At 35.9% G+C, this 16323-nt stretch overlaps 1 protein-coding gene across 1 annotated transcript in view; it reads left to right on the top strand.

Moving 5' to 3' along the window:
- GIPC2_1 (GIPC PDZ domain containing, member) overlaps positions 1-16323 on the top strand; it is a 76712-nt gene that overhangs the window by 57480 nt on the left and 2909 nt on the right. The window contains exons 18-26 of the mRNA XM_051217149.1: positions 505-576; positions 2184-2262; positions 3460-3568; positions 5761-6127; positions 8359-8563; positions 10341-10504; positions 12615-12886; positions 14698-14897; positions 16242-16302. Of these exons, the coding sequence (XP_051065787.1) occupies positions 505-576; positions 2184-2262; positions 3460-3568; positions 5761-6127; positions 8359-8563; positions 10341-10504; positions 12615-12886; positions 14698-14897; positions 16242-16302 (1529 nt within the window). The remainder of the gene's footprint in view (positions 1-504; positions 577-2183; positions 2263-3459; positions 3569-5760; positions 6128-8358; positions 8564-10340; positions 10505-12614; positions 12887-14697; positions 14898-16241; positions 16303-16323) is intronic.

The raw sequence follows: 16323 nt of genomic DNA, 5'->3' as shown, positions 1-16323 counted from the left end.
CTAACATTTCTCTAGAGGGGAAAGCGATGGACGTACTTGAGACATTTTGAGAACGTTGTTGAGACTGTTGTTAGCTTGGATTTGAATAGTTTTCTCTCAAAAGTAGAGGGAAGATCGAACTTCACCGGTGTAAATTGAATATATTGAATAAAAACTTTAACTGGATCTGCTATATGAACACAATCTAAGATTAAACTTCATCACAGAGATTGACACTTTATAGTCAGAATCGTTGTGAATCAAAGTGCATCGGATAACTGTAATGTCAGGGTTTGGAATTTTTCAGCAACGCGAGGCCACTATGGGATTGAACGAGAAGCTTTTCACTTCTATTTTAATAAAATTTCTGTCAAGATTATGCTTTCTGTGAGTTATTCCTCAATGGTCAATTCTTGACAGTATACTGTTGACACTACTAATACTTTTGTTAGTAGTAATAGTATTTATGATGAAATTATTATTTGAACTTTTGGTAAGCTTAAATCATGTTTCATATTTTTCCAGTGAAGACGAAGAAGATGGATATGAATTACGTGAAGAGTACAAATCCCCAGTTATTCCCTTAAAAATTCCTCGGTAAGTTAATTTGTATCAATTATTAACTAATAATTTCATTTTCACTACAAATGGAATCTCAGTTGTTGCAAACTGTTGAATTTTATCGTTTATTATACGGAATGTTTTTAGAATACTGGGAAGAACTGAACTGATGTCATATTCTAGTATGAGACTCCTCTGAGATCTGAACCCTATAGTCGACTGAGGATCAAACTATTCAATTCAACAATCTTCGCAAATACCTGTGCCAGTTATAACCATTTGTTTTTTTTTCTAGTTAATATTTTTTTAGCGAGTTAGGTTTCTAAAGGATGGGGTTGCTAACACCATGCCCAATCCTCCTCCTTCATCCACGATTGCGACCAACAGTAGCTTCAAAAGGGCTCCAGACGAAGTTCTAAATACTAATTTTGATTGTTAATTACTGATGTCCTAGTGAGATGTTCAGATCAATCGAGTCCAAAATTGTCGACTATGAGTCGTTTACTTACCAGTAGCAATGGGAGATGCCATCATCAAACTGTACATTCATCAAAATCTTAAATCTAAACTACTGGATACCGTTTGATTGTTCTAAAATCCAAGCTCTTAGTGTCTTGGATACAAATCGTGTATGCCAAATATTGAAGAGTCTCATGCTGGCATTAGTGGAACCCTGACTAAATGCAGCTGGTAACGTAAACTAACAAACGTAGTAATTAAACACTGCTTTAAATAACATTAAACCCAGGAACTTCATGCCCTTCAGAGGACATTGTTCGCCCAGACCAATTAAGAACAACATCTATCGGTTATTTTTCTATTCGATTATGAACTTAATGTGATTCCACTTTATTCTAAAATATTTCACAAGAACCTTCGGAAATCCATTTCAAAGCAAGTTAATACGTGAACCATAAAGATTGATTGATGTGTAAGCTATATGGCTATGTAGAGCTAAAGGTCTCATATGAGGCTGGAGGTTCGTCATTGGTATTGTGGATGGTTCAGCATTTCTTTGGCAAGTTTTGCTTACTGTTCATGCACAAATTGGTTTGCTGGTTAACCGATTTCATTCATACTGTTGGTTACTTTTCAGTTTTCCCGAGGACCATTGTCATTGGGACATTGTAAGGCATGTTGCCATTGCTAACATTAACGAGTTTAACTGTCGTGTAAGCGGAATAGGTCAACTTTGGCCTGTTCGTGCTGTGCATAATTGATTCACGTGACCATTGATCGCGATAACTATACACGTAATGTGCATGTGTATATGATTGGTGCTAATGGTCCACCAGGGTGCTTGGTACCTGTGTGGTTGCGCCACAGGATTGAGTTGTACTATTCAGATTGTAGCGTTAAAGCCTATATGGTGTCTGGTTCTCCTGTGAAGCGGGATTGAGCTGTACTGCTCGGTTTATAAAATTTAAGCCTGGGTGGTGTCTGGCTCTCCTGCTAAACGGGGTTGAGCTGTACTGTTTGGGTTGTCATGTGAAAATCCGGATGGTGTCTGGTTCTCCTAAAAACCAATGTAAAATTACCCTGGCCCACAAGGGTATATTATATAACTTATTATATATAACTGATATGCAACATTAACAATTCATTAAATGTTTCTTTTTCACTGGGGTTTTTTTCTATTTCAGACAACCAGATCCGATAAACATTCACGACTTCATGAATTGGTCTGAAAAGAATAGGAATAGTTTAAGAGAAGAATTCAAGGTAAATGAAAAGACGTTCCGTTCATGTTAAATCATTATATTTGATTTTTAAATAACAGAGTTAACTTGTAATTAGTTTAATTCAAACCTTTTTTAAGACGATTAGATCTAGCCATTAGTCAATATTTCTTAGTTTTATTAAAAACTATGAAACGCTATAAAGTTGTTTCATCTTGGCAGAAGACTCCTCAGTGGTTCGTATCCACAATTGCACAGTGAACTTTACCAAAAATCTTCAGTCTATCTCTTCAAATTTCAGCCTCTACATCGCTGAACTGAAAGTATCAACTCTGTAAAACATTCAATTATCTTCATAAATCCCTATCCTAATAAACTATAGCAGTTAGTTCGCTGATAACTCACTTCAATTATGTTCATGGTCTGGCGAAATATCTTGAAAGGTAGAGTTCAAACATATCGACAATGAGATACTTATCGCCAACAGGATTGGATTATCATCGTGCTACATTATACTTTCTTATGTACTATTTTCGTTATATCCCAATGAGTGGGAAATTTGTATATCTAACGTTTCGTAACTAAATGTAAACCATTTCTTCGGAGTTAATGAATACTTACTTACTTACTTACTTACTCCTGTTACTCCCAATGGAGCATAGGCTGCCGACGAGCAGTCTCCATCCCACTCTGTACTGGGCCTTTCTTTTTAGTTCTATCCAATTGTTTTTCATTCTTCTCATGTCTGTCTCCATTTCTCAGCGTAATGTGTTCTTTGTTCTTCCTCTCTTCCGTTGGCCTTGAGGATTCCATGTGAGTTAATGAATAACCGAAGTAAATTCACATAAGTTTATATAATACTCAGAGTTGGTGCCAAAATAAGACTGATCAATTACAGACCTTAAAATCAATCGGAAGATTCAAATAACCGATAAAAATATGAATGAAACTTCATCCCATTGCACAAATCAGTGACGTAGTGGACTCAGTAGTTAAGTGACGTTTGGAGCGAACAGTACTGAGTTCGTGTCCTGAAGTAAACATCAGTTCTATGATACATTTACATCCAGTTGACGAGTCCTAAATAGGACCAAACCCACTTCATGGATTCATCCTTTACTCACTTAGAACAATGATGTATCAGTAATTATCTCTGATAAATAGTTATTGTCATTAATGTATATATTTGTTTGTTTATTGAATACGGATTTTTTGTTTGTTCAAAAAAATCACCTTTTAGTCATTGAATATTCATTCATATAGACAAGAACAAGCGAAACATCTTACATGTGCCATTGGTCAACGTCCAGAAAATCGTCTTCGTAATAAGTATCGTAATCTTTTACCTTGTAAGCTTTTTTCTAATTATTACATTACCCCTTGTGTAATTCATTCTATATATGAGCTACATTCGTAAAATCGTGATATCAAATTATACAGTTTGACTAAAATACGTTGTAATTAATCATTGTTTACAAATTCCAAATTGCGAGACTTCTATCATGTCGATAAGATAGTCTATGGAACAGTCAATAGAAAAATGTTTCTTCAAAATAGTTGGACAGAAACTAAGTTACAATCTATACTTTCACAGTTGAATTCATGATTCGACTTAAGGTAGACCACCACTGAAGACCTGGAAGCACTGGATGGCTATCAAGTCGTAGTATAGGACCAGTGGAGTCCAATCCATGTCAGGTGTGAAACAGTTATCCACCTCATATAATTGATGGATAGCTGCACATGATCATGGATCAACTGAAGTTAAGGATTGACACCGTTGGATACCGGCTCACTAATCTTGAAGTTAAGTCTTCGTGCGCGTTACTGAAAGTTCTGAGTTTGATTTCTGAGTGCGTGACTGGATGTGCATAGCTGAAAATTCCCATATTAGGGAAAGATTGCTGTCCAATGCTTCCAGGTTTTCATTGGTTGTCTAGCTTACATAGACTCGTGAATTCAACAATGAAAATACTACAACTGCCACGAATCCCCATAGTGATACCAATTTATACTATCAATTTAGAGGAAGTGAACAAATCTCTGTCAAATAGGATACTAACAATTTACAAAAATTTTGGCTAAACATTTACACATTGTTTCGCAACTGAATTCACGATTCGATTTAAGGTAGATCACCATAGTAAACCTTAAAGCACCATTTCGTCCTGATATGGGACTCTTCAGCAGTGCGCATCCACGATTCCACATATGAGACTCGAACCTGAGATTACTGATCCGGCATCCAATGGTGTTAATGTTTAATAATTTCTATAGTGTAGCGCAAATTTATCTGTTGTGTATATACAGAAGCCAATTCTATTTATTGTATTTAATATTATAATCACTTTCTTTCAATTCTTGTAACAATCATTTCCAGCTTTCATTTGCTTTCATTGAATCTTTGTTTGAACTTAACAACTACCACAACTCTGTGTTCAAAGTTCTCATTTTGATGGTTGATAAACAGTTGTTAGCGCTGTCGAACCTCTTTCTTTCAATTAATCCACAGTTCATCCAACTTATTATCAGAGTAGATAAATAAGGTTTTGTAATCCATATGGAAACTACTTCAGTCAACAGGTATTTCAAACTTAATTATTCAATTATCCAACCTTACCTAATTCTAAACGCTCAACTTCTGTATTATGCACCTCTTGGTTTCACACAAAGTTCTCTTTCATGAAGTTATCTGAAAAAAATCATAAATTTCAATTGAAAATTGCATCTATTAAGTTTGTATACAATAAGATAAAAGTGTTTCCTTAAAATAGGGCCATACACAGTTACATAGAACAGCTTGACAAGTAATGACTATGTCGAAGACGAATTAAATCGAAACATGGGGATTGTTATGGGAAATACACTATTATATATATATATATATATATATATATATATATATATATACGATTACAATGATAAATAAACTAAATATTGTCAGCTGATGTAAAGTCAAAAAATATCGTAGCACTACAAATTTGAATGTCACTAGAAATGACTTCAGCTACTGAATATTAATAAGTAGTATAGAGTGATTTGCAAAAATGTGGTCGAATATGAAGAGGATAAGGATAATGAATGTTAACTTCATTAGTTGAGATCATGAGTCGATTGAAGCTAGACCACTATGGGAAACCTAGAAGATCGATAGGTCCTGAGTTCAGATCTCGCGAGGTGGGTTCGTGGATGCGTACTGCTGAGGTGTCTCATAATAGGACGAAAGGGACGTTCAATGCTTCCTGGTTTTCCATGATGATCTGTATAGATCTCAATTGCGGTATGTTTTATTTCGTTCAAATTTAAGCGGTTCATACGTTACTCTTTATTGTTAATGTGTCAATTAACTGAAGATGATCGTCATATGAATACCTTACATATTCACAATAATAGTCAAACTGCACCATACAACACACACTATATCAACAAAATATCTTTATTTGAGTTAAGAAAACGTCAATTAACAATGACTTATACAGTATGGATTTTTTCAAATATATCTTAATACTCACTTGGCTTTGCTTGTTTCTCCTAACAACAGTTGATCAAAATTATGTGCAATTGTCAAGTGCCTTGATATTACCTGAATCGGAACAGATTAATTCAGTTGATCAGTCAAAAGAAAATGGAGTTATTACGCATAACGATGAAAATACCAATCAGAATGAAGACATTATCAATGTCTCTCAAGGACTGCCTGATATTGGTAGTGAACAATGGATTCCATCCAATTATATGAATGCTAGTTGGATCCCAAGTAAAATACCAGGAATTTCAAGTACAATAGTTAGCAGTGGACAGTTACCTTGTAAATATATTGCTTCACAAGCGCCAGTTGATCATACACGCAGTTTATTCTGGCAAATGATTTGGGATCATCATGTTCATTTGATTGTCACACTTACTAAGTGAGTCACAAGTTTTCATAGATATATTTTTCATTGGTACTCAAATTTCGGCAGATTAAATTACAAATAAGTCTTAGCTAGACTATCAATAAATCTTTGAAACGCTGTACGACCACTTCGTTTTAATATGAGATTCCTTATCAATGCACATCCATAACATTGCAACCCAGAATATAACCTAGGACCACCGATTTTGCATCCGAACATCTAAGTTCTAGATCCATGAGCTGTCATTCGATGGTGTACATATCTAGCTTTGATCAGTTCACAATACAACACAATCTTGATCTCATTGTTAGTGATGGATAACTGTCTCATACCCACTAATAGTTCATTTGATATCTGTTTAGCCATATCACAACGTTACAAACAAATCATCACTTGCATTTACATCGATCTGTTTCTGATGTTACTCAAATTATTGATTTGTCCAATCTTAAGAACCTTGTACATATTTCAACACAATAGAAGTAGAACGTTATCAATTCATTTAGACCAGTTGATTTAAATTGGTAACCGTTAACGCTACGTATAAATTCCACTTTTTTTTCTTACAATTCAATAATCTTTTGTATTATACATTATACTACTTGATAATATTGAGTAGTCAACCTTACTTTACTTATTTTAGGAAAAAGATTCAACACACTTTGTGACACACATAAGTATTATCCGTTTCGATTGCTAACACTCATTGTTAAATTCAAACACAGATGTTCTACTATCGTTGTAAATAATACTTGTGTCATTAGTTTAGGCGATAGCTTTTGTTTCTCGATACACTGACATGTTAACCGTTGCAAATACATTATCAATTGAGGTTTGTAACGTTTTTTAAAGATATCTTTATGATGATAGTATAGCTCTCTTTGTAGGATCTATGTGCTGGATTCTGATTTTCCTCATGTGGTTATATCGTAGTGGCTAGTACTATGACAAGCCTACGTGAGATATTTTAGCTTCTTGGCAGCCCGATGTATTCATACTTTTCAGACCAATTGTCAATTGTTCAATTAGTAACCGTGACTGTTTTTCTATAAGTGTATGCGTATGTATTGCATATCCTAGTTATAACATGTCTATAACTTATTTTCGTCTGACTGTAAATATCGAGTTTCGCTTGATCAAATGGAGTTGGCTCCGACGCCTTCTCCACTCTGCTTTACGTTCCCGCTTCTTATTCCGAACGTCTGTCTAGATAAATGAGTGCTTAAAATACAGTTAGTCAACGCAACCCGTATTTGACTTTTTATTGCCGCTGTCATACAAACGGGATTAACTTGGGCAATACCTACTTGAATTAGTTTTAATGGTTAGCGCTTTTTTGGAGAGTTAGTTTTCTATGGGATAGAGCCGCTAACCCTATGCCCAACCCTCCTCCTTTATCCGGTGCCTGAGACAAGTAGTAGCCACAGTGGGGTTCCAGGTGGAGTTAAATTGAAGATTTATATCTCATTAAGATTTGTACAATCAAACTGGAGTCAGATACCACGCCAAAAATCTTCGTATTCTTAACTACAGCAATCTCATTACTTTAATTAACATTCGGTGAATACCAATATGCATTGAAAAGAATGAACATTATTCAGACGTCGATTCCTGAAATACCAACATCCAAATAGTGATCACTCAATAATTATCATGAGAATAGATGAAGAAATAAGGAAATGAAATACTTTGTGCTGAGAATTCTGTAATTTACCCAAAGTATTCTACTGAATAAAGCCATTAATAATAATAATAATAATAATAATAATAATAATAATAATAATAATAATAATATATTCCCTTTAATCAAACCTATCGTTTAACTAAGTACTATCAAAATCTACATACAGAGGTAAAACGATACAACGTTTATAGGCAAAGATGAATGGCGGCTAGCAGTGGAATTCAGGACGCTCATCTCATTCGTATTGAAACTCGTCAACTGAATGTACACGGAATGGACTTGAACTCTGGGATGCAGATCCATCTAGTTGACGAGTTCAAGAGTAGGACGAAACTCGCATCTTGGATCCCACTGCTAGCTACCATTCATCCTTGTTTATAATGCTTATGACTAAGGGTAATGATGAGGCAATTTGTACGTGATACACATATACCAATAAGGGACTGATCAATTGCAGTCCTAAATAACAAGGGGAACATTTAAGCAAAAAATATAAAAATGGATTAACACAACGATTACTTCAGCTCTACTTTCCTTTTTCACTAAAACTATACAATAGATCAATGGAAAATGGTAAAGAAAAATGTTCTGTCTATTGGCCGACAGATAGTGATAATGATGATGACACCTCAGAATTATATTCCAATAAATATCTTCAAGCTAATTCAAAACGTATAGTTCAATTTGGACGGTTTAAAATTCATCTTTTGTCAAAAACAAATTATTCAATATATATTAGACGTAGTTTTAAACTGTACGATTGTGTAAGTTGACATTTCTGGTTTAATTACATTGAATCTGTTAATTATGTATTTATGAGTATGAGCCGTGATCAGTGGAGCTAATCCTTGTCGGGTAGACACAAATATCTACCTTGGTACAATGTAAGACGGTTGCGCGATTTCGCGCGAGACTGAAGGCCCTGAGTTTGAGTCTCTCGAGGCGGGATCGTGGACACACACTACTGAGAAGTCCTACGATAGGACGAAACGGTTGTCCAGTACTTCCAGGTTTTCAATGGTGGTCTCACATCAATCAGTTCATGATCTCAATCAAAAAATATGTAATTATGATTTTTTCCACCTCATCTTCAAGGATATATATATATATATATATATATATATATATATAATCTAGGATGGAGAATGCTGGTGGGCGGCATATGCTCCTACACGATGAGTAACAGGCGTAATTAAGTAAGTAAGTAAGGTTCTAATCCCATTGTAGGCATCATCTCCTTCGGTATTTCAGGTATGCCCTCTATGACAAGTGTCAACTAGCGCGAAACATACATTCAACTATGTAAGATTTAAGCATAATGCATACAATTACTTAGACAAGTGACCATATTGTATAACCTAATCAGTCATTCAGTCACTACTAAAAACTAGATAATTACAATATTTGTTATTACTCATCGGTCAGTTGAGTTTAATTATCTCAGTTCTACATGATATCTACTGTGGCTCGTTTTACTCAACGGTAAAATATAAAATTCGGAAACTGGGTAACGTGGGTTAGAATTCTTCAACAAACATCAGTTCCTTCAGGATTACAAGTATAACTTATTGACAAGTGACAACTACCATGAAAAACTGAGCCGAGCGGAGCATCTTTTTGGCCAGCTCAAAACATATAATATTATATAAAATTACTGTAATATAAGAAGGGGTTTTTGTGGATATTATAGTAATTTCAATAGATGAGATCATGAGTCAACTGAAGCTAGACCACCATGGGAAACCTGGAAGCACTAAGTGCCAGCTCAATGGTCTAGAGGTTAGGCGCTCGCGCGCGAGAGAAAATAGGTCCTGGGTTCGGATCTCGCGAGGTGGAATGCGCATTCCATAAAGTAATGACTTCTGGTCTGAGCCATGTTGTTGGTTAATGACTACTTGGTTGGTGTTCGTGTGACTATCGTGACTAATGGTTGGAGACTCTGAGTGGCATGTCTCAGAATCGATCACAATGGTGTAGGTGTATACACTCCTTGTCTTTCCTTAAACCGTGAGATCAAAATCACTTTGTATCATTCTTTCTCCGAATTAAATCTATTGAAGTAACTACTTCCATGAATTCGGTGTTCATCTTGTTGTGCTAATGTGGTATGGCAACTTGAACCGATGTATATATGTACCTGATCCAATGTTTTAGCTGACTGACATAATAGTCCAGGAAGTCCATATTGAACTAAACATCCTACCACAAAACACTTTTGAAACATTCTACTTTTCTCTGCTTTTTCGCGTTCTCATTCGATGAAATTTATTGATTTAATGTGTCGCTCAATTTTGTGGAGTTAGACATTAACACCGTTGGATACCGGCTTAGTGATAGGCCCTGGGTTCGGACCCTGCGAGGCGGGGTCGTAGGTAGGCACTGCCTAGGAGTTCCATGATGGGACGAAACCGCCATCCAGTGCCTCCAGGTTTTCCATGGTGGTCTAGCTTCAACTGACTCATGATCCCATCTGTTGGTCTAACTTTGTTCAAGTTTATCAGCCATATTGCTGTGTATTTTAACATTGTTTTAAAAAAATAGAAAACATTAAACAATGAACAATATCGAAATATTGTTCAATTGCATATGCTTAATTGGCCCGACTTTTCAACACCATCAAAAGAAGATTTTCTTCGTTTACTTTATGCTTATTGGACTGAAAGACGTCTTTCAATGAATAATTCACCAGTTCTTGTACATTGCAGGTAATTACATCTAGCATTTTTAAGCATTTCATTTTTCGTTTATTTGTTGGATGACTACTGAACATAATGAGAATGATTTTCACGGATGGATTTCAGTTCAGTCATCTAGGACTGGTAAAGCAAGGGCGGTGTTCCTACAGTTGAAGAATATAAACGACTTAAAACAACTATCTCTCGATCAATATCAAAGTCACAATCTTCAATAAGAACATCAAAACAATTCTACTGTATGGAGCTGAAACTTGGAGAACTACTTCAGATGTCATCAAATACGTAAAAATATTTCTAAACAATTGTCTACGTAAGAAACTCAATGTCCATTGACCGGATGGCATCATCAAGAGCCTACTATGAGAGAGATAAAACTAGCTTCCCGATGAAGAGGAAATTAGGAAACGATGGTGGAAGTGGATCGGACACACTTTAAGGAAATTATCAAAATGCATCACAAGGCGAGCCTTAACTCCGAATCTTGAAGGTAATACTAAAAAAGGAAGATCAAGGAACAGATTGCACCGGGATTTATAATCAGAATGAATTGAAACTGGAAACAACTGTAAAGGATGGATCACAACAGATTTCGATGGAGAGTGCTGGTGATCGGCCTATGCTTCTTCACGAGGAGTAACAGGAATAAGTAAGTAAGCATCAAGAAACTTATCTTCTGTGATGAACATGCTGCTGTAGCGCATCATATAGTGAATTACTGAGAAACTCAAGAGCTATCATTTAAAAGGATGGTATATTTTCCTTATTGTCCTTCTGTGTACTTTGAACAAATATTGGTAGGCAATTACTGTGTTTTTTTATTGTTAGTAGATTTATATATATGATGATAGTTTGTTCAGGCCAACCATCACGTCAAATCCTAAAATAATCTAAATACGTTGACATTTCACATCATGTACTACCGTTGATAATACCACTGTTAAAACCCACCAGGTACCGGATATCTGTTTCGTCTTAGCATGGGATTCCATAGCATTGACCATCCAGGACCTCGCGATGTATCGTGTACAAGTCATTCTGACCTTTGAACGAACACTTAACCTTCGTACCAGTGAGCTGATGTCTTCCATTATCATTGATAACTTTTGCTTCACACTCCACATGTTTGAATCTCATTGATCACAATATCTCACTAGGTATTCGGATTGAAACAACTGTCCAGAACTTCTTGATTTTTAATAGTTGTTCAGCAAAAGTCAGTCAGTGATATAAAACCTTAAATCTAATGATTTCCACAATAATTTTCAGCTATAAAAATCTCAATAAATCGTTCGTCTTTGAAGATGGTGGTTGAATTGTACAAACATAAAACGCTGGACCTAAGTTTCTTATTATTTGCTACCTTCCAAAGAGTTTGATACTCCCTAATGGGTTCATTTTTGTGTCGCACAACTTCACAGTCAGACCATATGATGTCATTACAATTGATTGATCACTGGGTGATGATCAATGTCATATGTGTCAAGTCCTTCTTAGTTCAGATCGAATCATATTGACCAAGTTTCAATGTGGCCACTAGTCTAGTTGCCTCCACATTGCGTGCACTATGTTGAGATTAGATGGTGGTTGGAGGTAGTCAACGGGAAACCCTGGACCCTTGTTTCGTGCTACTTGGCACTCGTCAGCAAGGTGTACCTGTAATCTTGGGGGAACTGGTGCAACTTGGTCGAAAGCATCCGATCTGCTTTAAGGACTTGACATACATAACATTGATCAGCACCCAGTGATCAATCAATTGTGATTACAGGAGGTCGGTCGCAGCCCAGGATAGCATAGTGGTAATGTCTCTGACTGTGAATCTGAGTGACACGGGATCGAATCCGTCAGGGTGCAACAGTCCCCTCAAGTTTACAGTTACACCTTGCTGACGAGTGCCAAGTAGCACGAAACCTGGATCCAGGATTTCCTGTTGACTACCTCCAACTACCATCTAATCACATGATGTCAACTCACCTAGACTAGTATTCTCATTCCGACTTGAATGTAATCAACATTAAGGAAGACTTGATCCTATTTATTGATCGATCAACTATAAAACTGATAGATTTGTTTTGTTTTGTTTTAACTCCATTTCAATCAATTTTGTTCTCTTTTGATTTAGTGCTGGTGTTGGAAGAACTGGTACATTTATTTGTTTAGATCAATTATGTCAACAAGTTCGATATTATTTACAACCAAATTTACAAATTTTTCTACATAAAATTAATCAAATCAATGAACCAATTTATGTTAATTTAAATAAAGAAGATAGTGGAGTTGATGAAGGTGAAATAGGTGATTTCAATGAAGAATCATCATCAGCATCATCATCATTATCATCAATATCAATAAAACTCAATAATAGAAATGAGAATTTGTCAAGTAATAAACAAAGTAAGTAACGATCTATACAACAGTTTAATAATTTAATATTTTATATACTATTTAGTTACGTTTATTAGCCCTCGTGGAGGAGCATAGGCTACCCATAAGCATTCTTCATCGAGCTCTGTCCTGATCCTAGTTATTTCCAGTTTTGATTCATTCTTCTGATGTATGCTTCCAATTTCCGATGCAATATGTTCCTTGGTCTTCCTGTTCTCCTTTTCCCTTCAGGATTCTAAGTTGGCACTTGCCTTGCGATTTAGTTTCATGATTTTCGGAATGTATGTCCTATCCACCTCCAACGTCTTTTTCTTATTTTTACCCATAGCTCTTCTAGGGTAACTGTCGATCCAAAACCTGAGTAAGCGATGGGGGTTGGGTATGGGGTCAGCAACACTATCCCATAGAAAACAACCCTGCCAAAAACACACGAACAATTTGAAGTTATATCACTTAATAGGTGATAGAACACACATTGAGGAAAGCATCCAACTGCGTCACAAGGCAAGCCTCCACCTGGAATCCTCAAGGTCAGAGGAGAAGAGAAAGATCAAACACCACATTACGCCAAGAAATGGAGACATATATGAGGAGAATGAACAGAAATTGGATGGAACTAGAACGGAAGGTCCAGGACAGAGCGGGTTGGAGAATGCTGTTCAGTGGCCTATGCTCAATTGTGAGTAACAGGCGTTGAAAATGAAAATGAGTTGAACTTAACAGGTGTTAAATGAATACTCTACATTGATATTTTGAGCGATATGCTGATGATTTTAACTTTATTGTGAATATGAACACAAATATGCAAGTAAATTGAATTGAACGAGGGTCGTGAAGAATTAGACCCATGCATACTGGATCCCACTTCTAGCCACATTTATTTAAGGACTATTCATCAAAGCATTGTCATTCTAAACAAAAACATCAACATCGACTTCACTTTGAAATGATAGTTTACGTTGTGTCACATGTATTAAAGCAGTTCATTCTGATGTTATTGTTTGTGACTGGTTGATTTTGTTGATTTCATTGTCTCCATCTGTCTATATGTGGTGTATGCTATTTATCTTGACAGTTATGAGTTGTATGTAGCACCAATTGGAAGTTGGGAGCCATGTGAATGGAACATTCAGAAAACTGAAATGAACAGAAGAGAGAATAAAACTAAAAGCAATCTAGATAACAATAAGAATAAAGAACCTATGAAATGTGTAAGAAATAATTCAAAGAAAATGTGTGAATGATGCTTACATTTAACTAAACCACTGTGTGGTTTTGCATTGAACGATAAGTCAGTTATCCTCACCATGTTTTTGTTCTCTTCATGTGTTTTCACTGATTACTTTATTCGGTTGACATGTTACCGGACAGTTTGGTGACCTTTTACCTAAGAATTAACAGATTGAATCTGTGACAATGGATATTTTGATTGTTGATTAATCGGAATCCTAAGCCTGTGAAAAGGATTTGATATACTTCAAAACCACCCAATGTAGAATTTGTTTGTCTCTTCCCAGTCACATTCATATTATTAGTTATCTATAGGCATTGAGATCATTGATAGCACATTGTGTGTAATAACTAAGAACTTTCTACATGATGTAGACACCAATGATTAAGTGTAGATCAATAATAAAATTTCCTCTATCAAAACTATCTACTTCGAAGTATTCAACAACACCGAAAACATCTTCTTCATTAATATCTCCACCTATATTTTCATATTATACTGGTCTCCATTATGAGTTAACTGTGTTCATACAATTATCTTTACTCATTTGTGTTTTTTTTCTTTCTTTCAAATCTTCATTCAAATCAAGATGAATCCATGGAAGATCATCATTCAACTATACACGAAAATCTTCTTCATAAAAACTCTTTAAATATATCCATCGACAATGAAAAACGTACAAAACGTTTCTTATTTCATCGACGAAATTATAATAATACACAATCTTTAAATATATTCAATACTGTTTTATGGCTACGATCTAAACGTAGTCATATGGTACAAACGATGGTAAGTCCATTGTATTTTCAGTAGTTGAAGTGATGATTCAACTGAAACTAGACCATCATGGAGAACCTGGAAGCACTGAACGGCCGTTCCATCCTAGTATGGGACTACTCAGCAGTGCGCATCCACGATCTCGCCTCACGGGATTTGAACTTGGGTTCTATCGGTCTCGCGCGCGAGCACTTATCCACTAGACCACTGAGTCGTCATTCAACGGTTTTATTTATTGATCTATTTATTTGTTTGAACACATAAATATTGGTACAAAGGGGGAACCAAATATATATGCGCCACATAAAACAATGAGAATTCGAAGAGAAAAAGAAGGTAGGGTGCATATAGGAAAAAAAACAATAACGACCACAGATCAGTGTGTGGTAGTGTAGTAGTAATAATAATAATAATGGAAGAAACAGAGAGGTACAATCAGAAGAATTCTTTCAGATGAGGAAGTTACAACCACTTTTTATGAAGTAATAGAAGGTTACAGCAGGAACGCCACTGGCTTCTATTCTGAGCCATATCTGATAACGTTTTGACTACTTCTATCTGCTCACCACCCAGCGTGAGTACATGATTAGAATTCTTGTAGAAGTACTTTGCACCTCGAAGGTGCAAAGCACATACTGTACCTACGGACACTAAATACCAACTGATTACGTGCTGCCTCCAGTATGACCAGACGAAGATGCCACAGGGTCCCCGGATAAACGCACGTAAAACAAGCCTTTTGAAGCGACAGATGGAGAGCGAATTTATAGTACTTCACCAGAGTCTTAAATACGTGTCTTGGATAGACAACAAACATCGATATTAAGGCTTTCTAAAGACATAGCCAGCCTTAGCCGTTGTCTGATCCGCATAAGTGTGTGGACGTTGAAGGTAGACAGTTTGAATGGTGCACGCGATTTCAGAAAAACTTTCAGTATTTGTATCCGGTGGTAGCATTCAATTTTGACCAGTCAGTGACTCCACATCGTTTAGATAGAACAGAGTTTCCACTATGGAAGAGCTGTTGTATAAGTTGAAAAATAAGGATACACAAAGTGGGAATAAAAAAGAGTGAGTAAGCGACGTGGTAAAAAAATAATAATGTGAATTGTTTTACCGTCAGTCTAAGAGTGAGTAGTATTTCCAGTAAATATCTTCATTTTACTTGTGTATGGGCTGTGTTACTGCCCGGGTGCTGAAACCGAAGCAGGTGGTTTTTCAACGGTGTTAATGTCTTACTTCAAGCAATCCACGAAATAGAGCGCCACCGTCCACCATTATCTTCAGTGCGTTGTTATCTCAAAGAAAAAAACAAACAAAGTAATCATGATCTCTTTTCTCTTTTATTTTCAAAAGGATCAGTATATATTTATCTATGAATGTTTATCATGTTTTATTAAACAATTGAAAGAACAAAGTGAGTTTAATTATGTTTTAT

Source organism: Schistosoma haematobium, chromosome 6 (assembly GCF_000699445.3).
Source record: "Schistosoma haematobium chromosome 6, whole genome shotgun sequence".
NCBI classification, from domain to species: domain Eukaryota; kingdom Metazoa; phylum Platyhelminthes; class Trematoda; order Strigeidida; family Schistosomatidae; genus Schistosoma; species Schistosoma haematobium.
This window is presented reverse-complemented; position numbering and strand designations above follow the sequence as displayed.